The 22,763-nt window shown below is 39.6% G+C and overlaps 1 protein-coding gene across 5 annotated transcripts in view; it reads left to right on the top strand.

Annotated features, from left to right (window-relative positions):
- flnba (filamin B a) overlaps window positions 1–22,763 on the top strand; it is a 175,940-nt gene that overhangs the window by 106,970 nt on the left and 46,207 nt on the right. For 3 of the 5 annotated variants that reach the window (XM_072280460.1, XM_072280458.1, XM_072280462.1), the window contains 15 exons: window positions 19–142; window positions 1,200–1,360; window positions 1,446–1,536; window positions 3,337–3,524; window positions 3,622–3,739; window positions 4,840–5,102; window positions 6,303–6,900; window positions 8,726–8,899; window positions 9,894–10,056; window positions 10,542–10,702; window positions 11,288–11,455; window positions 14,047–14,170; window positions 14,833–14,989; window positions 19,395–19,584; window positions 21,705–21,952. In XM_072280460.1, the coding sequence (XP_072136561.1) occupies window positions 19–142; window positions 1,200–1,360; window positions 1,446–1,536; window positions 3,337–3,524; window positions 3,622–3,739; window positions 4,840–5,102; window positions 6,303–6,900; window positions 8,726–8,899; window positions 9,894–10,056; window positions 10,542–10,702; window positions 11,288–11,455; window positions 14,047–14,170; window positions 14,833–14,989; window positions 19,395–19,584; window positions 21,705–21,952 (2,928 nt within the window). The remainder of the gene's footprint in view (window positions 1–18; window positions 143–1,199; window positions 1,361–1,445; window positions 1,537–3,336; window positions 3,525–3,621; window positions 3,740–4,839; window positions 5,103–6,302; window positions 6,901–8,725; window positions 8,900–9,893; window positions 10,057–10,541; window positions 10,703–11,287; window positions 11,456–14,046; window positions 14,171–14,832; window positions 14,990–19,394; window positions 19,585–21,704; window positions 21,953–22,763) is intronic. The other 2 variants (XM_072280461.1, XM_072280459.1) reach the window with 1 other exon arrangement.

Genomic DNA, 22,763 nt, shown 5'->3' on the forward strand with positions numbered 1-22,763 from the left:
CATTGGCTTTCTTTTAAGGTTAACATTGGCCAAGGGAGTCATCCGCAAAAGGTGAAAGTGTTTGGTCCTGGTGTTGAAAGAGCTGGCTTGAAAGCTAATGAGCCAACTCACTTTACTGTAGATTGTTCTGAAGCTGGGGAAGGTAAGGAAAGTTTGATACTTCCTTCTTAAGCACTTCCATAGTGTTATTCTCAATTGCAGTCGTACTCTAGAATTTGCTGAATTTTTTTGCTCTCCTCATCCCGAAAATCATACCTATGGCTATAGGATTGGGCGAAAAACCTTGTACAGTGGATTCTGGTTAATTGGGACAGCTCTTAAAGAACAAAAGCTAATCAAGAAAATAGTCGTGATTCCCTTCATTTATTTCGGACATTATGTCACATGAGACAGGAGATTGTTGTCAAAAAGTTTCTAATTATCATCAGCCACGTACAATTGCTGAGTTGATGTTAGACACTACACAGTGCTTATAGTGAACAGATTTTAAATAGCGTCAGAGAATGTGTTTGTGTTCAAAGGCAGTAATTTTTGTCACTGATAGATGGCAAGAGATAAGCACTAAGTCAATTTAGGACTCTTTTTGCTTACCGTGGTTTCAAGCATTCAGGCTTGGCTCTGCCAGAAATGGCTGGGAGTGAAAATAAAGTAATTTCACTTCTTCAAGTTAGGAACTCCAAGGAGTTTGAAGTTATCAACAATCAGAATCAGGTTCGACATCACCGGCATGTGTCGTGAAATTTGTTGTTTTGCAGCAGCAATACTTTGCAACACATTGTAGTCATAAATTATGATTTTAAAAAGTATATATAAAAAAATTAAGTAGTGCAAGAGGGGGGAAGAAAAGTACTGAGAAACATCCATGGGTTCATTGTCCATTCAGAAATCTGGTGGAGATGAAGAACCATCTTGAATGTTACAATGACTAATAAGCTTTAGAGGACACAATTATCAAAGCATTGGGCTTGAGGAATTGAGGTGGTCCATTGAGTAGTTCAGTTGTCATATCACTCTTCCCCCTTATCAATTATCGAAGACAGCTATCCTAGCAGAGGAGTCCACAGGAATAGAAAAAATGCTGAAATCCCCTGGACTTGATTGCCTTCTGGTGGTCTATTTGCAAAGTAAAGACTAATAGGGGAAACTGTTTAGATGAGCCTTTACTAGGGAAATCTTGACAGTTTTTCTACTATTTTCAGGTGATGTCAGTGTCGGTATAAAGTGTGACGCTCGAGTAGTCAGTGACACTGAGGAGGATATTGAATTTGATATAATTACAAACCCCAATGATACCTTCACAGTGAAGTATACTCCACCAGCAGCTGGACGTTACACCATTAAAGTACTGTTTGCTGGCCAGGTTTGTACCCTGTGGCTAAAATTACTGTACTCTAAAGGTTGGTTCTACCTGTTGAGTAATTGGCTAACCTACTCCTTTTCCATAGGAAATTCCCATTGGCTCCTTTAGAGTTAAAGTGGACCCATCTCACGATGCCAGCAGAGTTAAGGCTGAAGGCCCAGGATTAAGTAAAACGGGTAAGGGTTGATAATTACTCTTAATCCCCTGGGATGTGTGGGTCAATTGCTCTGACCTGTTTGTAGCTTCCAGCTCAGTGACTGCTGAATGATGCACGAGTTTGGGGTCAAGCATTTCACCAATGTTAACAACTGCAAAATCATACTTGAGTAATATGCTGTAGCAATCTCGTAAACAGCTGAATAGACCCAATTATAGTATAATATTACAAAGTTCTTTAAATGAAGTGAGGTACAGAGGCTTGCTTGTATCTTGTGACAATGCAATTGATTTAAAATTTTGTTTAAAGGTGAGATTGATTAGACCTATGCATTTCTATTAGCTGTGTTTCTAGCATGCAGTTTCTTCTGCTTTTCTGACCTGGGTGTTTTTGAGCAGTTTCTATATTATCTCCTTTTGTGTTAAACTTTCTTCACTTTCGCATGGAATTAAAGTTTAACTTGACTAATGCATTTCTAAATGAAGAAACCTACTTGACGACTAGGAAAGATTTAAGGCTCTGCTGCAGAATCTCCTTTTGTTGAACAGCAGCCTTCACTGAGTAATGGTCAGTTAACTACTTAAACACTGCTTCATTGTTTTACAAAGCACTAGTTATTTAAGAAGAAATGGCAACCACACTTCAGTACTTTGGGTCGAAGGGTATTTCTGTATTGTGATGTAATGATGCCTTGGGTCAGCCACAAATATGATGCAGTGCAAAATGTGGTTAAAAGTCTATTAATGCCATTGCATAACTTGATTATCCAAAATGGTTAGTTCCATACCTCTGTTGTTAAAGGCATAAATCTGTCAAGGATCCTGAATCTGTGGTCTCCCTGTTTTAGAAGTATCTGGTCTTGCCTCTAACAATTTTTCTACCACTAACGTTCCTCCACAAAATCGACATAAGATGTGCCAAAACCCATCTGTCTGTTTTTCGTTTGCCTGGTGCATTTTTTTTTGGAGGAGAAAATTCTCCATGTAATGCCTACTAAATAAGCAAGTCACCACTTTATTCCAAGCAACTCTGAATAATTGTACTTGCAACTCAGCAGATGTGCTGTTTAAGTAGGTATTTAATTTTAACAAGCTGTTGTACACTGTTCTTGGTCCTAAGAAAACAGGAAACCCATTTTTAAAAAAAGAAATTCTAACCAAGTTGAATCAGTCATTGAAAATCCTAAATGGCACAGCTAGTTAGTGAGAATTGTGAAATATTTTGATCTGGGATCCGAGGCATTTTGACATGTGTAGTTTAACTTAAAGTTCAAAGCAGAGATGATTCATCTTCTGTTTGTACACGAAGTTGGAAATTTGGCTGGCATGTTTGAATTCAATCGAGGAATATATCTATTCCTTCCTGGATTGGTACTTGTTGGAAATGTGGTTTTTGATTTAGTTTTGTTTTGTCTGGGACCTATTGTCAGAATTGAAAAGGGTCTTCAATTTGAAATGATGCAGGGTCTTGGGTCTGAGATGGCATTTGTTCCTCTCTTCATACATGCTGCCTAACCCAAGTTTCCAGCATTTTCTATCTGATTTCTAGCATCTGGAATTGTTTTTTCATTTACTGTTTGTTTGCAAGTTATATTGGTTTTAAGGCTGGGGGCACTGTTGCTATTATTGCTGTTGAGGTTCCCTCATTTGTGCTTATTAGTTTTTCCATGTCCTGGGTTGGATCATTTTGATGGGAGAGGAAGTATACGTTATTGGTGTTAAAGTGCTTGTTCAGTGGAAAGTTTTAGTTGTATGCTGTATTTTCTTTTCAAAAGGGTGGAATACCCGCATGACCTGACCTCACTTTCTCGGTTAAATAGCATTCTTTCCAATGGCAGGAGTGGAACTTGGAAAGCCAACTCATTTCACGGTGTTTACAAAGGGTGCTGGGAAGGCCCCGTTAAACGCCCATTTCAGCGGACCTTCGAAAGGAGATGCCGTTAGTGACTTTGAAATAATTGACAATTATGACTACTCTCAAACAGTCAAGTACACACCTCTACAGCAGGTGAGTTATCATTTTTTTTCCAGGCAAGAATTTGTGAATAGGACATGCTGCACAATGACTTGAATGCTTCTCTAAATGTGTGTGTGTGTTTTGGCAGGGTAACATGAACATTGCTGTGACCTATGGTGGCGATCCAATTCCGAAGAGCCCCTTCAACATCGAAGTGGCGTATCCACTTGACATGAGTAAAGTGTTGGTCAATGACCTTGAAAACAGTACGTATCTTTTTCTCTTTTAATGCCATGTATTTGCACTTTTAGTCCAGTGAACTTTGAACAGATGTGTCTTGGATTAGCTTTGGTGTTTAAATCCTTCCTTGATGACACTCTCGGAGATGGAGCTTTCAGCATCTGAAAACTGACCCTGGTGAGAATTTAAAGCAGTATGTGATATAGTTGGTCGTGTGCTTTAATGCGATCTCTGCACCTGACACTCAGCCCACTAACTAATTCCCTCTGGAGTTTCCTTGCTCCATTTTACCCTGATCCTCTTTTAATCAGCTGAATTGCCAACAAATTTGCTCTTCACTGAAGTTGTACGAGTTGCGATTGTGACACAAGTCTGACTGCTCTTTGAATCAAAACATTTATTAAAGTGCATAACAATTTATATTTAAAAGAACCTGCACTAAGTGTGGAATTTTTTTTATTGTTAGCACCAAGATACAAAGGTAAAGCTTTATTTTTTGCGCACCATCCATACAGATAATTTGAAAGCAGATACATTGCATTGGAAATCTGAACAAAATTCTCTTCCTGGACTTGTTGAGCATTGGTGTACATTGATTTGGAATCTTTAAACTTTTAATAGGTGCATTTCAAAATTATTTTTCTGTTTGAGCACTTGAGGTTTTGGGGATCAGAATTGTAGGGTGGAGGGGACCGTTAATTCCCTGCTTGGGTACTTGGGAGCAATCTGATTAATCTTCCTCCGTCAAACCACACAGTTTTCTCTCGTCTGTCTATTTCCTTTTAAAAGTGCTTTTCTGAGTCTCTGAGGCTGGTGAAGCAAATTCCAGCTCTTCCCCCTCTCTTACATTGCCTCCACTCCTCCCCCATGCATTTTGCCCATTATTGTGGTGTAACAGGTCACTTGGTAAATGTTAAATTATTTTACTGTGCCCTTTATGGGTTTGCTTGTTACTCCTTTGCTACAGAAAAAACAATTGGGAATCACGTCCAGGAGCAGAATTGTATCGTGCAAAACTTAATTAGTAGAAGAGTAAAGTGTTGATGGAAATGTGAGCTGACAGAATAAAACAAAATCTGATATTGATACTTGCCATTTTGATATTTCTCCCCCCACCAATTACCAGGAGTGGAAGTTGGCAAAGATCAGCAGTTCCTCGTTAATACTAAAGGAGCTGGCGGGCAGGGTAAAGTGGATGTGAAGATCTCCAGCCCATCACGGAAACCTGTGACTTGTGTTGTGGAGCCTGCTACCAGTAAAGATGCATGCGTTGCTAAGTACATCCCCAGGGAAGAGGGGCCACATACAGTAGATGTGATGTATGATGGAAATCCAATTCTGGGTAGTCCATTCACTGTGGAAGCTGCACTGCCCCCAGATCCTTCCAAGGTAAATCAGTTGCCAATGCTTGAGGTATTTTTGTCTTAGTGCTTTGCACATTTAAATCCAGGAAAGGAGTCATTAACAACAAAATTGCATGGCACTGGTAATAACAGTGGAAGTGCAATTAGCTGAACTAATGTCAAACATGTGTAAAAGCAGTAAGTCCTACTTTAAGGCAAACAATGAAAAATATCAATTTGCAATTGAACTAGCCTGTAGAGATGAGCACAAGTTGTCAGTTTTTTTTTTTACACTATTTTAAGTTTGCTATGTAGACCCTTGATATCAGGGCAAAGCACACAAAATGCTGGAGGAACTCAGCAGGTCAGGCAGCACCTGTTCGAGAGGAATAAACTGTTAACATTGCCATGGATGTCTGTGAAGGTCAGGCCATTGGGTATATTCAAAGAAGAGGTTGATGCTTAGTAAGGCCGACAAAGATAGTGGACAGAAGGCAGGAGAATGGGGCTGACAGGGAAAATAAAACAGCCATAATTGAATGGTGGAGAAAACCAGATGGGCTGAATGGCCCAATTCTGCTACTATGTCTTGTGGTCTTATGGATGTTTCAGGCTGTGATACTTCAATTGAGCTACTGCTTGTACTCCTTCCCATCCCCTCCCCCACTTTATGCTGGCTCCTTCTCTCTCCCTTCCAGTCCTGATGATGGAATATATTGGCTGTCTATTCCACTAAAAGATGCTGCCTGGTGTGCTGAATTCTTCCAGTGTTTTGCTCTGGATTTCCAGCATCTGCAGAATCTCTGAGTTAACACTTAATATCAGATTTGTGCTTGCTTTACTCAAGAGTAGAACAAGGGAGATCTTTCACTTTTCCAGAAATTGTGAATATCCAGCTTCCCTGACCTGCTGTTTTTTGTTAGTGATATTTCCTGAGATCTGCTCCAGTTTGGCTCCTAGAGGAGTTGGTTTCTGAGGCAGTCTATAATCTTGTTCACTATTAAAGCATTGAAGTCAAAGTTAAGCATTATCTTAACCACAGAGCAGGGTTACTAATGAGATGAACAAAAGCCTGTCTTAATTACTTAAGAATTTCTTGATCTTTTGCATTCTATTTAAAATCTTAAACTTTGGTTTGTGCTAATTAGCCACTCTAAGAGTTGTACTGTTGGACAATTTTAGGGTGATTGTAATGGGAATTATTCCATGATTGATAACCAATGAATAATTCTATTTTTGTTTGCAGGTGAAAGCATTTGGGCCAGGCCTCAAAGGTGGCCTTGTGGGCAAATCTGCTGATTTCACCATTGACACCAAAGTAGCTGGTACTGGTGGTTTGGGTCTCACTGTGGAAGGCCCATGCGAAGCCAAGATTGAGTGCTCAGATAACGGCGATGGAACCTGCTCAGTTTCCTACTTACCAAGTGAAGCTGGAGAGTACCTTGTCAACATTTTGTTTGAAGAAGTTCACATCCCGGGTTCTCCATTCAAGGCAGACGTGACGTTACCTTTTGATCCCACCCAAGTTACAGCCTCTGGTCCCGGCTTGGAACGTGGCAAAGTTGGGGAGGCGGGGCTAATCAACGTTGACTGTTCGAAGGCTGGTCCAGGAGAGCTGACAATGGAGCTGGTGTCAGATACAGGGCATAAAGCTGAAAGCCATATTCAAGACAACGGTGATGGCACTCATACAGTTAGCTACATACCCCTTCAGCATGGTCTACATACAATAACACTGAAATATGGTGGGAAGGCTGTGCCGAACTTCCCTGCACGGCTGCATGTAGACCCAGCAGTAGACACTAGTGGTGTGAAGGTATATGGACCTGGAGTTGAGAAACGAGGTAATGGCTTTTTGGACCTTTTTCATTGGAAGGTTTTATAAAGATTGTATCCTATGCATGTAACATTTTTTCTCTTCATGTTACAATACTCAAAGCAATGATGTTTATTAACCTCCATTTCAGTGGAAGCTGCTGCCATCTGGAAAGAACTTTTCAATAATCTGGACAATATGATCTGTATCAAACATTTACTCAGATTGATTTTAAATATTTCTGCTGTAATGAGCAGATTTTTGTAAGTGACCATGAAACACATGGCCAGTAGGGACTGGACATCCATTGCATGCCTCCTTCAAATACTAAAATGTTTGGGTAGATTCTGTAGTGAGATTCAACGGTGCAAGCCAGTGGCTGTTCTGAAGCTGTCAGCTCTTCCTTCTGCTGCCTGGACTGCAGAGTCTTTCCAGCATTTTGTTTTGGTTTGACCTGCCAAATGTTGGAAGTTAGTTAATGTGAACAATCAGTGAGCCAGCAGCCACAGTGTTGCTTCAGAGTCCTGACGGTTGCTGGGTAAAGTTTTGACTAACCCCTGGAATCAGGTATTCTCTGCCAGGACTGGATGATGGGGATTGCAGATACTTAATTTTTTTCAGAATAGACAAATCTTTTAATGATTTATAACTGATTTTTAAACTGAGCCAGTTTTTAAATCATTGGATCAAACAAAGATCATTGGTGTAGTAATGAACTCACCATCTTGCCTAAATAGTTTTAAAATCTTGTTTCTCCCCCCTTTATTTGTATGTTAAATTAACAACGCAACTGTGCCCTTAGTAATATAGGAAATCCCAAAACTCTGGTGTATCCAGAATCTCACTGAGAAGATGAATATTAGGCTGACTGTAACTGGAGAAACCACATAATTCTGCTCATAAACCTGTAGCACTTTTTGACTCTGGTCACAAGGTATCTTGCAGGGAGTATAGAAAACATAGTGTCTGATTTTCTTTTTTTTCCTCTTTTGTTTTTTCCTAAGCCACCAGGAAAACCAGTGGATGAATAACATGTTCTATTGGGTGAATGTTGAAAGGCTTGGGCAGAGTTGGCCCAAAACACATGGGGGGGTGGAAGGCTTATCAGTGAAGGATCAAAAAAGCTGCAGTATCTTAACTGTAGGTGGCTTGGTGAATTCCTAGTGAAGATAATTTCCAAGGGGTAAAGCTTCAAACAAACAAGTGCAGCTCCAGCTTTAAAAGACTAATTAATTTGCAACTTAAGGAAATTATCTGAACCTTGTGAACTCAATGGGGTTTATCTAAAATTGTAGTTAATGTTGCACTATAATTCTACAAATGGCAATGTCCAATGGATGTGTTAATTGTAAATGGCATCCTTGCTTCCCTTATTAAAAACTTTTAACTGTTTTCAGAATTATTAATTAAAAATGTTTAAATTGGTTAAGTTTCAACATGTGAGCATATTGGAAATTTATAGCTCCTCTTGTTGAAAACATTTGGGGAGATGAACAGCTACCTGACTTTCTTTAAAATGTGGCCATTTTTCCCATGTTTATCTGCAAAGATTAAATATGGACTATGCTTTGGAGGAAGGTGGTTCTCCTTCAATATTTTGCTAAAGCAGCTTTTCTAATGCATGTAGAGTCACCTCATTTGATCCACCTAGACTCTCGGACTGTTGAGTTGTTCTGTGGAAGCAGGTGATCAGGGAAACTGGGGAGCTTCAGAGACTTAGCATTACCCATTTAAGATTGTTTGTATTGATACAAGTTGAAAATTTCATGACTGGTAACTTGCTACGTTGTGTATAGCCGTTTGCATCAGATTACTGCTTCTGAAAATAATACTTTTTTTTTCATTCATTATAGGAGTGTTTTGTGACGCCACAACAGACTTTACAGTGGATGCTAGTTCATTGACTAGGATTGGAGGAAACCATATCAAAACAAACATTACAAATCCTTCAGGAGCCCGAACGGATTGTCTAATTAAGGATAATGGCAATGGGACATATGCAGTGGAATATACTCCATATGAAAAGGGTATGGTGGAAGTTCATCTTGCATTAATGTTGGAATTATGAATAATTTGCCTTGAATCCTTTTCATATAATGTGTCTCCCCGTAACTTTTTTTTGCTGTTAATGAAAGAACTTAATTTAATGATAAGTAATTTAAATATTTATGGAAATATTCTTGGATTAAAGACTGCAATTTTAGGTCATCATTATAGTGTTAAGTTAAACTTCTGACTCTGAACTTGTGGTAGTTTCCAGATTGACAAGTAACCAACTTGTAATTAAAGATTCTGGTCTCATTTGTTAGCCCAGCACACTTAGTTTTCAGTCTCCAGGAGAGTAATTTCCTGTCTGTAGTAATAGGATTTGTTTGACACTTCAGTTTTGTAGCACAGCAGAACACTTCAACATTCATGTGTAGCAAGCAAATGAGAAAGCAAGTATTGGTTTTCATTGCTGAAGGCTCTGAGCCCAGGAGTATGTGTTGTACTACAAATTGTACACAGGAACATGGTGAGACGATGCCTGGCACAGTGCATGCAGTTTTGGTTTCTTTACCTAAGAAAGGCTATACCTTCCATAGGAGTGCAGTGAAGGTTCACCAGGAGGGACTGTTTTCTGAGGAGATTAAGTAGACTCTCATTATGCATCAGAGTTTTGAGAACAAAGAAAGATCTGTTTGAAACTCTTTAATTCTGGTGGGCCTTGATACACTGGATTCAGGAAGGGCGTTTACCCTGACAGTGGTATCTAGAAGAAGGGTGTTGAGTAAGACAGAACTGAGTTGAGTCGTGAATTTGTAAAACCAGAGGCAGTAGGGGCAAAGCCATGGGATGTTTGAGATCCCTAGCTCCAGGGCTTTGGGGAAGGAGCAGGAAGTTAATCCCAAGATGGGGTACATGCCATGATGGTATTGGCCTGCCGATCAAAAGGCCAGATTTCTTACTTCTGTGTTAAACGTATAAAATAAATGAACTCTCCTGCTCAAGTGTTTTTGTTTGTGAAATGCCTTTTTACAGGGATGCATTCTATTGATGTAACCTATGACGATGCACCAGTTGTTAATAGCCCATTCATGGTAGGAGTCACAGAAGGATGTGATGCTTCACGTGTATCTGCAGCTGGACCTGGGCTTCAGGAAGGCTTTACCAACAAGGCCAATAAATTCTCTGTATTAACAAGGTAATCTTGCATTTCTCAACTGTTTTTGGATTGGATTCTGAAGCTAGTTTATCCAGATTCAATAGCACTTCAATACAAGTAAGTTCTGTTCCATAATATGCATGATTTCACCCCTACAAACTAAACTTTTTGTTTATCAGAGTTTCTTGACTCCTGGAAAGTTGCTTGTCAGTCATTATATCTTTGTGGGCTTAGACTAGGTTGTAAGCCCATGTGATCCGCATTGGTATAACTGCAACTTTTTGACATTTTTCAGATTCTCTTATCTGTTTGTCTGGCAATTACACCATTTTGGAACAAAGCTACACATTACAGCTTGCCTGTTAACTACCATTGATTCTAGGTTGTATAATGGAGCAACATTGCAAGTGTTTCTAAGTAGATCAATTGTAATTCACGTGACATGTCACTTGACAATACAAAAAAATCCATTATAACTAATTGATTTTGAAACCAGCTGATAACTAGAAAATCTTGTGATCCAGAGGGGCAGGTATCGGTGGTCTTGGAATTACTGTTGAAGGACCTTCAGAAGCAAAGATGTCTTGTAAGGATAACAAGGATGGCAGCTGCAGTGTCGAATACATCCCCTACACTCCTGGAGATTATGATTTAAATATTACCTATGGAGGACATCACATTCCTGGTAACATCTTTTAGTCTGTTTCAATTTGGTTCCTTCAGCTTTGATTATAGCATTTGCTAAGATCATAAATAGCTAAATCACTTCCAGTAATTGGTAGCTAATTTCACAAGCTCTTGTTAGAGGATTGTCGAGTCATCATGACACTCAAACTACTGTGTGTTTTTCTAAAAGTTTGAGTGGTCTTACTGTTTCAAATGGAGATTGTTGAATACCAGTATGTGTAGATTACAATACATTATGTGAGCAACAGACATTTTAGAAGCTTTTTTAAAATCTTGATGTAATCAGATTCTACTTGAATTATTTTAACTTTCCAATCATTATTCTGACTTTCAAACTTTCAATTATGTTTGGACTGTAAAACAAATTTTTTAAGAAATAATGCTCAACATCAGCCTTCAATGTGAGGTCTATTGGAATGTGGCTTGAGCATTTGTTGAGTGTAGAAATTGTTGAATCCGGTATCAAATATACTCATGATTTTCCCATTAAGCTTTTGATTTCAGTTCCTCCTTTTGTATATTGCTCACCACTCCAAAAGCCATTTAATAAGTTCCAAAAACTAAAACGTCCTCTCTCCTGCAGGCAGCCCATTCAAGGTACCAGTGAAGGATGTTGTGAATCCCAGCAAGGTACAATGCAGTGGACCTGGTCTAAGTTCAGGAGTACGAGCCAAAGTTCCCCAACAGTTCACTGTGGACTGTAGCAAGGCTGGAAAGGCTCCTCTTCAAGTAGCTGTGTTAGGACCTAAAGGTAAGGAGATAACATCGGGCGTGCTTAGCTTTCCCTTTGACTGGCAAACCAGCTCGTTGTGTAAGCTGGCCTGTAGGTAAATGTACCCACAGGACGATAAGGACCATTGGTCTAAACAGTAACGATTGAATGACAGTGCTGGTTAGTCAAGTGAATCACTTGCCAAAGCTCGTATTTACTGCAAGTAAAAGGTTTTCTATTCTAGTTTATGAGAGACAGCACCAACCATGGCACAGTCCTTTGAAAGTGATTGCAGACTTCTTTAAAGGAGAGACCAAGGGCGATGTCAGTGAGCCAGGTTTGGATTTGAGCTTGATAATTTCAGCAAGGCAAGAAAGGTGGCGGGCGTCCATTGCACTGGTCTTACCTGCTTTTGTACTAAGAGCCAAAGTAGAATTTGCTATGCCTAATGCTTCAAATGGTTTCTATGTTGTCACTCTAACCTGCCTTTCTAATAAGCTTGACTTTTTTCTAAAAAAAAATCTATTTTCTAGTCCCTTTAGATTTAATTTGTTCCAAGTCTTGAGCCACTAAGAAATGCATGTGCACCTTACAATGTTGACATTTCTGCACAGCCCAGTGGAAGGATTAATTCTGGCTATGCTTCTGAATTGGAAGTAATCTGAAATTTTGAGCAGATTTCTTTAGCTTCTCTTAGTGTAATAGTTCTGATACAATTTTTTAAAAAAACTTTTTTGCTCATTGAAAGTTTTAAGTTTGTGTTTGCTTTAATCTGTTTTATTTACTAGTTGAAGAAATGTTAACTTGGCCCACACTAGCTTTAACATGAAATTTCTCGTAATCTATTCTGCTTCCTGCATTTAAATCTGTTGCTGTGTTTGGACATAGAACAGTGCAAAAACAGGAACATAGCCTTTGTTCCACCTTTTTGTACTGACCGTAACGCCAATCTAAACTAATGCCATATGCCCGCATATGTTCTGTATCTCTTCGAATCCTTATTACTTCATGTCTGTCTAAATGCCTCTTTTAAATGCCATTAATATCTGCTTCCAAGGTCCATGGCAGCACACACTTTTACTCTATCTGTGCCTCTCTGTATTTTTTATCTTTTGGGTTTCTATTCGACCTCTGCTCCAGGGAAAACGATCTAAATTTTTCCAGCCTCTCCTTTATCGCTAGTGCGTACCAAACCATGCAACATCCTGATAGATCTCTTCTATGCTCTCTCCAATGTCTCCATGTTCTTCCTATAATCGAAACTGCACACTATCTTCTAAACGTGGCCTAACCAAATTGTTTATTTGCAGCTGCAACAAGTCTTGCCAACTTTGATACTTAATGCCCCAACTCATGAAGACAAAGATGTTGTATGTCTTTACCACTCTATCCACTTGTGTTGCTCTTTCAGAGAGCTATGGACTTGGCCCCCCAACATCCCTCTGTTCATCATTGCCACTAGGTATCCTGCCTTTTACATTTGACCAGGTTAAGCTCCATCTGCCATTTTTCCACCCAAGTTTCCAGCTGATCAATATCCTGCTGTTTTCTTTGATGGCCATCTTCACTATTCACAACTCCAGTAATCTTCCTGTTGTCTGCAAATTTCCTAATTAAGCAACCTCCAAAGGGGTTCCAGCACTGATTTTTGCAGAACACTACTGAACACAGGCCTGCAGACAGAGACATGTCCCTCCATCATTATTAGCTTCTATTAGCAAGCCATCTTTGTACTCAATTTGCAAACAAATTGTGAACCCCATGTTATTCCCCCCCCCCACCTTTTGGATAGAGGGACATTTCAAATATTTTAAAATCCAAGTAGATAACATTCACTCCCCTACTCATCATTTTTGTCATTTTCTCAAAAAGACTGGATCAACTTTTGAGACACGACCTCCCCTGCCCAAGTAATGCTATCTCTAAGTGAATACTTTGCCAAATACAAGTGAGAGCCTCCAATATTTTCCCCTGCCACTGCTGTAAGAGATTGTATTAATCCCACAGCTTATTATGAATTCATTTTAATACTCAAAATTTTGAATTAAAATGTTGGCTGAATACATCTACCTCTGCCAGTTCTTGAAATTTTCTGCAGATTGTTGCCAGGAGCTGGATGTTGGTGATAGGCATAGAATATTTTAACATAATAATGACTTAAAGCAACTTTAGATTTTATAAAGATTTAACTTTTTATTAGACAGTAAATTTGAATTGGTAGGATGAGACAGATGTAGATAGGTAATTGAGAAGTTCATACAAGGTACATCACCAGTTTGAGTGTTGATAGTTTTAATAGCAAGCTCTAATATTTGCATAAAACTTTGAATGAGTAATATAGTAATGTCAAAAGAAATGAAGCAGTAAAATATCAGGTTTAGGATGTTAAATCTACCAGACACCAACTGTCTTGTCCTGCACCCATTTTCTTGGGGTTGTATTAAACTTTTTAAGCTAACAATATTCCTCACTTACAACTGCTTCTGATTTTTGCTTATTTGCACCACTAGGAACTGATGGAGTAATACATTGTGATAGACTAATACTGTACTTGAGCACCTGCTGTGATGCAGTGGAAATTTTAACATTTCCAGTGTATCCAATAGTTTGATAATTTCATCTTTTCTCAGGCATAATCGAGCCCGTTGAGGTAATTGACAATGGTGATGGAACTCACACCGTCAGCTACACCCCCTCAGTTGAAGGGCTATATTCTGTTTCTGTCCAATATGGTGACGAGAACATTCCTCGCAGGTAATTTGAATGGCTTTTGTTTTTAGGTTGATGTTCTAGTGTATGATGTCATTAATCTCTTTTCAGAATTTAAATATTGAAAAAGAATTGGAATACGTTGATTTTAAAACGAACCATGTTTCCAGAGTTAAATAATTTTCCCATCTCTTTCTATCTTTCTAGTTTGTCCCTCTTGTGTTACCTTGATCTAATGGCAATTAACTGGTTTACTTTGAATTGAAACCAACTTTTCATTGCCATATCTTCAGTTTATGGACAAACTTTTGAAGTAAAAACCTATTGGCTTCATTTTTAGACAAGGATGTACATGTTGACAGAGCACAAGCTTCTGTTTTGTCCTACCGCTGATTTATTTACAATCTGATGTATGTAGTTGGCAAAATTGCCTTGCAGATTTGTTGTAATTGTAGCAATATTTATAAATTTAGGTAGAGTAGATGCATAGGCTCTGGAACCATAAATCTAGCTTAAATATCAACCAAAATTGTTTTTATATAATACGAGTATATTTAGAGATCTATATTAATGAATTAGTATCTACATATTTTAGTTATTTATCCCTTAACTACATTTTCTTAATCCATTTGTAGATTTTGGCGGTTTAATGCAAGTTCATATTATTCTTCCAAATACATGCTAAATTAATGAGTTTTTGTTTTCAGTCCTTTTAGGGTTAAGGTTCTGCCAACTCATGATGCCAGCAAAGTGAGAGCGAGTGGGCCAGGCCTTAATTCTTCTGGTGTTCAAGCTAGTCTACCTGTGGAGTTTACTATTGATGCCAAAGATGCTGGAGAAGGGCTCCTTTCTGTGCACGTGACTGTATGTTTTGAATTATTTATGCTCCTATAAAGTATGTAGTGACAAAATTCAGTTTAAAATGTTGGGTGGCTACTTGCCAAATGGAATGTGGATAAATAAGGTTTCTTAAGTGTTCTTGAGATTTGGCATATCTGTTGATGTTGAAGATTCTGCTCCAGAATCTCGGGTGTTAAATCTACTATTTTACTACAGAAGGTTTGACTTGCCCACTTCAGAAGAAATAGATCATATTGATTCTTAGTTCAGGATATTACTTGGGTTACAATAGCTGTCCTCTCCGTTCCTACCAACGAAAGGTCAAGGGCTTGAACCTTGAGCCTTCCACTTCTGAGGAGAAAATGCAGTGTCAGTCCAAGGAGGTTTTTGCCTCGAGCATTCGCTGAATGCAAGAAATTGAGAAGATGGTTTACAGTGAATAACTGGATTGGTCTTGGTGCTGCTGGGATGTTAAACCAACAGCTAGATGCCTGCTCCAAGTTTTTTTTTAAACACTGATGGTAAAAATTGACCAAATTGCAACCCAGAATTTGATTATTCAGCCCCTTAATGTTGCAGTATTGCAGAATCTCTCTTTAAGCATGTCACGTTTTAACTTAATTTCTTAGTTCCTTTTCATCAGCCCATCGTTTGCTGCCATGGTCAGGGTGAGCAAGGTGGAGGGAGGGGTGGCTTCAAGGAAAGAGAATAATCTAATTCCAATTGAATTGAATATAGAAATGGGGAGGTTCTGTTGCAAGGCATTGGTGAACCCATACTTAGGGTATTGGCTCAGTTTTGGAGGGGTGTGATTAAACTGTAATGACTGCAGAAAGGATTTGCACATATATTGCCAGGATTTACGCTTGTATAGTCAGGATTCGGGATTAAGTTAGGAGGAGAGGTTAGACAGTCTTGGCCTTTACTCCATGGAGCATAGGAGATGGAGGAGTGATAAAATCTCAAAGGACATTGAAAGGGTGGGTGTCTTTCTTTCTCCACCCCCCCTCCCCCTCCCCGCAGGTTGGAGAATTGAAAGCTAGGAGACAGTTTGTATGGGTGGAGATGAAAGGTTTAAGAACCTGAGGGTCAACCTTTTGTTCACTGGTTGGTAGATAACTGGAACCAGCTGCCAGACCAAGTGGTTGAAGTGGATGCAATAGGTACAGTGGATTTAAGAATTGCTTGGACAGCTGTATGGTTGACAAATTTGGAATGATTTGGGATTAACATGCATCTTGGTTGGTATGGACGTGAATGGCTGAAAGACCCCTCCCCCCAACTGTATATGGCTCATCCATTATTTTAAAATGGAAGGAAAAGACCCTCTTTTGTTGCTGTTCCCCCCCCCCACCACCCTACCTCAGGAATGTGCTCCCGAAAAGCACTTGCTAACCCAGCTGAAACACACGATTTCCCTCCTCCTCCCCCCACTCCCCCCAAGGCTAAAGACCTAATGTTTGCTACTGTCAGGGGTTCCCAAACTGGAGTCCATGGACCTCTTGGTTAATGGTAAGGCTCCATGGCATTAAAAAAAAAGGTTGGGAACCCCTGGTCTACATATAATTCTCCATTTCAGCTAACTCTGCAAATGAGTTTGTAGCATTAAATCGAAAGCTTAATGTCAGTGGATTCCAGTTAATTGAGTCATTGCTTAATCAGTGCGGCCACTTATCTGGGACAACTCACAAACAAAAACTGATCAAGAAAATTGCTGGGATTCCTTTTGTTTATTTGGGACACTAAGCCGCTTAACAGAGACAGGAAACTGTTGCAGAAGTTTCTAACGGGCTTCAGACGTATCTGCTTGTGTAGGTGTTAGACACGGCACTATGCTTAGAACAAATAAATTTTCTTAAAGCATTATTTATGTGTGATTTTGTTCAAAAAGCAGTGATACTTTGATAGTTGGTGAGAAGTAAGGAGCAAGACAGTTTAGAACTGCTTTAATCTCAATAGACAATAGGTGCAGGAGTAGGCCATTCGGCCCTTCGAGCCAGCACCATCATTCACTGTGATCATGGCTGATCATCCACAATCAGTACCCCGTTCCTGCCTTCTCCCCATATCCCTTGACTCCGCTATCATTAAGAGCTCTATCTAACTCTTTCTTGAAAGCATCCAGAGAATTGGCCTCCACTGCCTTCTGAGGCAGTGCATTCCACAGATCCACAACTCTCTGGATGAAAAAATTTTTCCTCAACAACGTACTAAATGGCCTACCCCTTATTCTTAAACTGTGGCCTCTGGTTCTGGACTCCCCCAACATCGGGAACATGTTTCCTGCCTCTAGCGTGTCCAATCACTTAATAATCTTATATGTTTCAATCAGATCCCCTCTCAGCCTTCTAAATTCCAGTGTATACAAGCCCAGTTGCTCCAATCTTTCAACATATGACAGTCCCGCCATCCGGGGAATTAACCTCGTAAACCTGCGCTACACTCCCTCAATAGCAAGAATGTCCTTCCTGAAATTTGGAGACCAAAACTGTACACAATACTCCAGGTGTGGTCTCACCAGGGCCCTGTATAACTGGAGAAGGACCTCTTTGCTCCTATACTCAACTCCCCTTGTTATGAAGGCCAAAATGCCATTAGCTTTCTTCACTGCCTGCTGTACCTGCTTGCTTACTTTTGGTGACTGATGAACAAGGACACCTAGATCTCGTTGTACTTCCCCTTTTCCTAACTTGACAACATTCAAATGGTCGCCTTCCTGTTCTTGCCACCAAAGTGGATAACCTCACATTTATCCATATTAAACTGCATCTTCCATGCATCTGCCCACTCACTCAACCTGTCCAAGTCATCTTGTATTATCTCAACATCCTCCGCACATTTCACACTGCACCCAGCTTTGTGTCATCTGCAAATTTGCTAATGTTACTTTTAATCTCTTCATCTAAAACATTAATGTTTATTGTAAATAGCTGCGGTCCCAGCACTAAGCCTTGCAGTACCCCACTGGTCACCGCCTGCCATTCTGAAAGGGACCCATTAATCGCTACTCTTTGTTTTCTGTCAGCCAGCCAATTTTCTATCCATGTCAGTACCCTACCCTCAATACCATGTGCTCTAATTTTGCCCACTAATCTCCTATGTGGGACGTTATCAAAGGCTTTCTGAAAGTCATAGTCATACTTTATTGATCCCGGGGGAAATTGGTTTTCGTTACAGTTGCACCATAAATAATAAATAGTAATAGAACCATAAATAGTTAAATAGTAATATGTAAATGATGCTAGTAAATTATGAAATAAGTCCAGGACCAGCCTATTGGCTCAGGGTGTCTGACCCTCCAAGGGAGGAGTTGTAAAGTTTGATGGCCACAGGCAGGAATGACTTCCTATGACGCTCTGTGTTGCATCTCGGTGGAATGAGTCTCTGGCTGAATGTACTCCTGTGCCCACCCAGTACGTTATGTAGTGGATGGGAGACATTGACCAAGATGGCATGCAACTTGGACAGCATTCTCTTTTCAGACACCACCGTGAGAGAGTCCAGTTCCATCCCCACAACATCACTGGCCTTACGAATAAGTTTGTTGATTCTGTTGGTGTCTGCTACCCTCAGCCTGCTGCCCCAGCACACAACAGCAAACATGATATCACTGGCCACCACAGATTTGTAGAACATCCTCAGCATTGTCTGACTAGTTGTCCAGGTACACTACATCCACTGGCTGTCCCTTGTCCATTTTCATAGTTACATCCTCAGAAAAATTCCAGAAGATTAGTCAAGCATGATTTCCCCTTCGTAAATCCATACTGACTTGGACCGATCCTGTTACTGCTATCCAAATGTGCCGCTATTTCATCCTTTATAATTGACTCCAGCATCTTTCCCACCACTAATGTCTCTGCAGTTTCAAGCATTTAGGCTTGGAGATGCCAGAAATGGCTGCGAGTGAAACTGAAAGTATTTCACAACAAGTTAGGAACTACAAAAATTTGAAGGTATCGACAATCATCTTGAATGTTACAATGAAAATGAAGTTTTTGCAGGTGCAATGATCAAAAGCATGGTATGAAGGCAGTCCATTTTCTGCACTAGTTGTTCGTGCTGATTTTGTTCACTTACGTTCCAATCAAAAGAACATGGTAAGGTGCTCTGGGTAAATTCCTCCATTGATAAGTATTTGGAACTAGAGTTATAGTATTGTAGTAGTATTAATAGTGTTCTAATTTGTTCTGTACTTCATTTAAATACATAACTACCCAGTTTTGTAACTTTCTAGCTATATCCTTGAAACTTCATCTGATTGCCACTTAATTGGGCTAAAATGTATTGAATAAAATGAACTGCAATGGACTGTATTTCACACTAAGAAATTGGGAATGGTCTACTGTGATTATTTAACATGAAAATTTTTAAGTATTTTGTCTCTAGAGGATATTAATAACACTTGGGGGTGTTATTTCTTTCACAGGATCATGAAGGAAAGCCGAAGAAAGCCAATATCTATAACAATAACGATGGCACCTACAGGGTTTCCTATATACCAGATAAAACAGGGCGTTATACCATTGTCATTAAATATGGTGGTGATGAGATTCCAGCATCTCCTTATCGGATCCGTGCTGCAGCTGTTGGTGATGCCAGCAAGTGTACGATGTCTGGTAAGTAAAGGACTTGTGGACAAGTTTACTTGAAAAGTTTTAAAAAGTGGAAAAGTTGATCTTTGTGTAAGTGGGCTAATAATTTCCATGTGTAGCTTGACGGAATGCAGTTGTACTTGAATACTGCACTAATAACATGAGGAGCTAGATTATGTTCCTGATTAGTAAACTTTATAAAGACTGTAGATTTGGACAACACTGTTAGATAGTGACAGAATAATAGAGCATAGAAATGGGCAGGTTGTCCCACAATATCTGTGCGGTCTATCATGCCATATAAAACTAAATCTCTTCTGCCAGCACATGATCCATATCCCTCTCTTCCCTCCTTATTGTTGTAGGCATCTAAAAGCCTTTGAACAACACAGCTTCACCACTACACCTGGAAGCTTGTTCTAGGCACCTACGACTGTATTTCTAGTAGGAAAAATGTGACTGGCACATTTCAATTAAATGTTCCCCTCACTGTAAGTATGTCCTTTAGTATTTGACACTTGCAACTTGGGAGAAGGAGATGTGGTAGTACAGCATGCAGCTGAGGAATATTGCACCCAATAAAAGTGTGAATGTTTTCGCTTAAGGTAACACACCAGTCATGTCTTGTTTTGTCTTGGTTGATTTTGAAACAGTATTGGAGCAGCCTTATTAATGTAATACTATACTCCCACTTCTCTTCCCTTCTAATAATATAGTTTGGCTGCCAACTCATTTGACTTAACAAAGGCTTGATTATTTCTCATTGTAGATCAGACCTGATCCCTAGATTTAACTGAGTTAATGTGGACTGTCCCTAGTAGTCTACCTTTCAGCCCTGGTAGTTGTTGGAGCATAAATAGAACGCAGAAATCTACAGCACATTACAGGCCCTTTGGCCCACGATGTTGTGCCGATCATGTAACCTACTCTAGAGACTGCTTAGAATTTCCCTACCGCATAGCCCTCTGTTTTTCTAAGCTCCATGTACTTATCTACAAATATTTTAAAAGACCCAGTTGTATCCAGCTCTACCACTGTTGCTGGCAGTGCATTCCATGCACCCACCACAATAGGGATGGTGTAGGTGGGAGGTGGGGAAGCTGTTTTAGCATAAAAACACAGCCACTCAAAAATCTCAGCAGGTTCGGCTGCATATGCGGACAGTCAAAGTCAGCATTTTAGGTCTGAAATCCTTGAGGTAGTACTGAGGAAGAAAGCAGGCATTAGTTGTGCTCGGATGACCGTCACAATTGGGGCATGTGAGCACAGGTGTCAGTAACGTGGAATTTACAGGGTTTACCAAACCTTTATTCATTCACTAAGGCAATGAAATGTCACTAGATTTATTGAGTTTAACAAGCCAGTTAAAAGTCTGATTGTTGACTAACTTGCTGCAAGCCTGGTGTTCTGTAAGAAGAGCAGATTTAATTCTGCAACTGGTATGAGTGAACTTGATGAGGTTTGGTGAGGATCTGGTAGTTTTGAGTTATTCTTGGGGTGGGCTGAAGTAGACAATGCTGATGGTATTGGTGAGATCTAAACTAGTATCTTCCAAGTATTTAATGTAGCCTTGTTGATTAACAGCATTGTGATTCATTATCCCAAAAATGTTGTTTCTGTTGACCTTTAACTGAAGATAATCCAACCATTTCAGCTAAGTAATTTGAATTTAAACAGTTCAAATTGAAACTCTAGTTGGGCATTCTGTGATCTGGTATCTCCCATGGTCTAGCATGTTTTGAGTCTATAGTACGGATGTGTACTAATTTGTAGCTAATTAGCTGACTTGTGCAACTTTTGCCATCTCAACCAACAGTGTCTCTGATTTATGGAAACTTCAGGTTATGGGCAGGTCTTGAAACCATTTGCTGACATGGGGGAAGAACAGTTCTTCTGCTCAGAAGATGAGGAACAATGTCTGTGGTCTGGATTTTCTGTAGTTAGGCCCCAGTTGGGTCCCAAGGGTGCTGGACTATCTTTAGAAAGGAACATACCATATCTACTAAACAGCACCTAAAGTTGGAATGTGCATTGTTTATGTGCGCTTTGAAGGAGTAGATAGGTAATTCAAAGTTTAGAAATTCCATTCCACAGACAGCTTTCATTTGAGCACAGTAAACTGCAACTTCCCGATTATGTTGAAGGTTCTGGCCTTGGACCAACTGTTCAGTTGGGAGAAGAACTGGGAGTGAAGGTCGATGCAAAAGCTGCGGGAAAAGGCAAAGTCACCTGCACAATCTGTGCCCCTGATGGTACCGAAGTGGAAGCTGATGTTATTGAAAATGATGATGGAACCTACAATATCTACTACACTGCACCTGAAGCTGGAACATACGTTGTTTATGTGCGCTTTGGAGGAGTAGATGTTGCCAACAGCCCATTCCATGTTGTGGTGAGCTTTGCTGAATTTGATGTCTTTTAAATTGGGATGTGGATAAAATTTGGATTGACTAAATCCGTAATTAAAGGTGAACCCTTCTCAGACTCTTCACCAAAGGACAACTGTGTAGGAGCTGCTTAGTTATTTTTTGGTCAATTATTGGCTCTTGGAATATCATTTTGATTTGTCAAATCAATATTGCACTCTCAGAAGCTTGTTATAATTGTAGAATATTCTTTATAATGTCCTTTTAAGTGATGCTTTCCATCACAACTGGTGGAAACTTCCATTATACAAGGTAGCTTTCTCTTAGAGCAGTTGTGTGATTTTTTTCCAAATTGAAGAATTTGGCATCTACCTGCATTTGATGAAAATGTTAGTTCAATACTGGAGAATCGTGAAGCAAAATATTTGAATGCCTTGTAAACATAGCATTTCTCACTTGTCTTTATAAAATAGTGTATACTCCAGCTTATTGTGAGTATTACCCATTGGAGTTTCCTGAATTACAAATGCCTTTATTGGAATAACAAGAAAATCGATTTCCAGATTGTATGCAGCCTGAAGTGAGCCATCCTAAACTCCTCCAATATAGTTCAGTTTTAAGATTCCAATATTGGATGTGTGATTTTGTTAAACTTGGTGATATTCATCTTGGTGAACATATGCTCTGTTTTGTAAATCTCCTCCATTTTTAAAAAAAAATGTACTTGGCATGCCAGGATGTCTTGGACATTATATTCAGGAAACACCTTTTCAGATTCCCCTGCTTTTAAACAAGAGTGTTAATTTTTCCCCCTTTTTGATGTTGTAGCTGCTCATC

The sequence above is a fragment of the Mobula birostris genome, chromosome 16 (genome assembly GCF_030028105.1).
Source record: "Mobula birostris isolate sMobBir1 chromosome 16, sMobBir1.hap1, whole genome shotgun sequence".
Taxonomy (NCBI): domain Eukaryota; kingdom Metazoa; phylum Chordata; class Chondrichthyes; order Myliobatiformes; family Myliobatidae; genus Mobula; species Mobula birostris.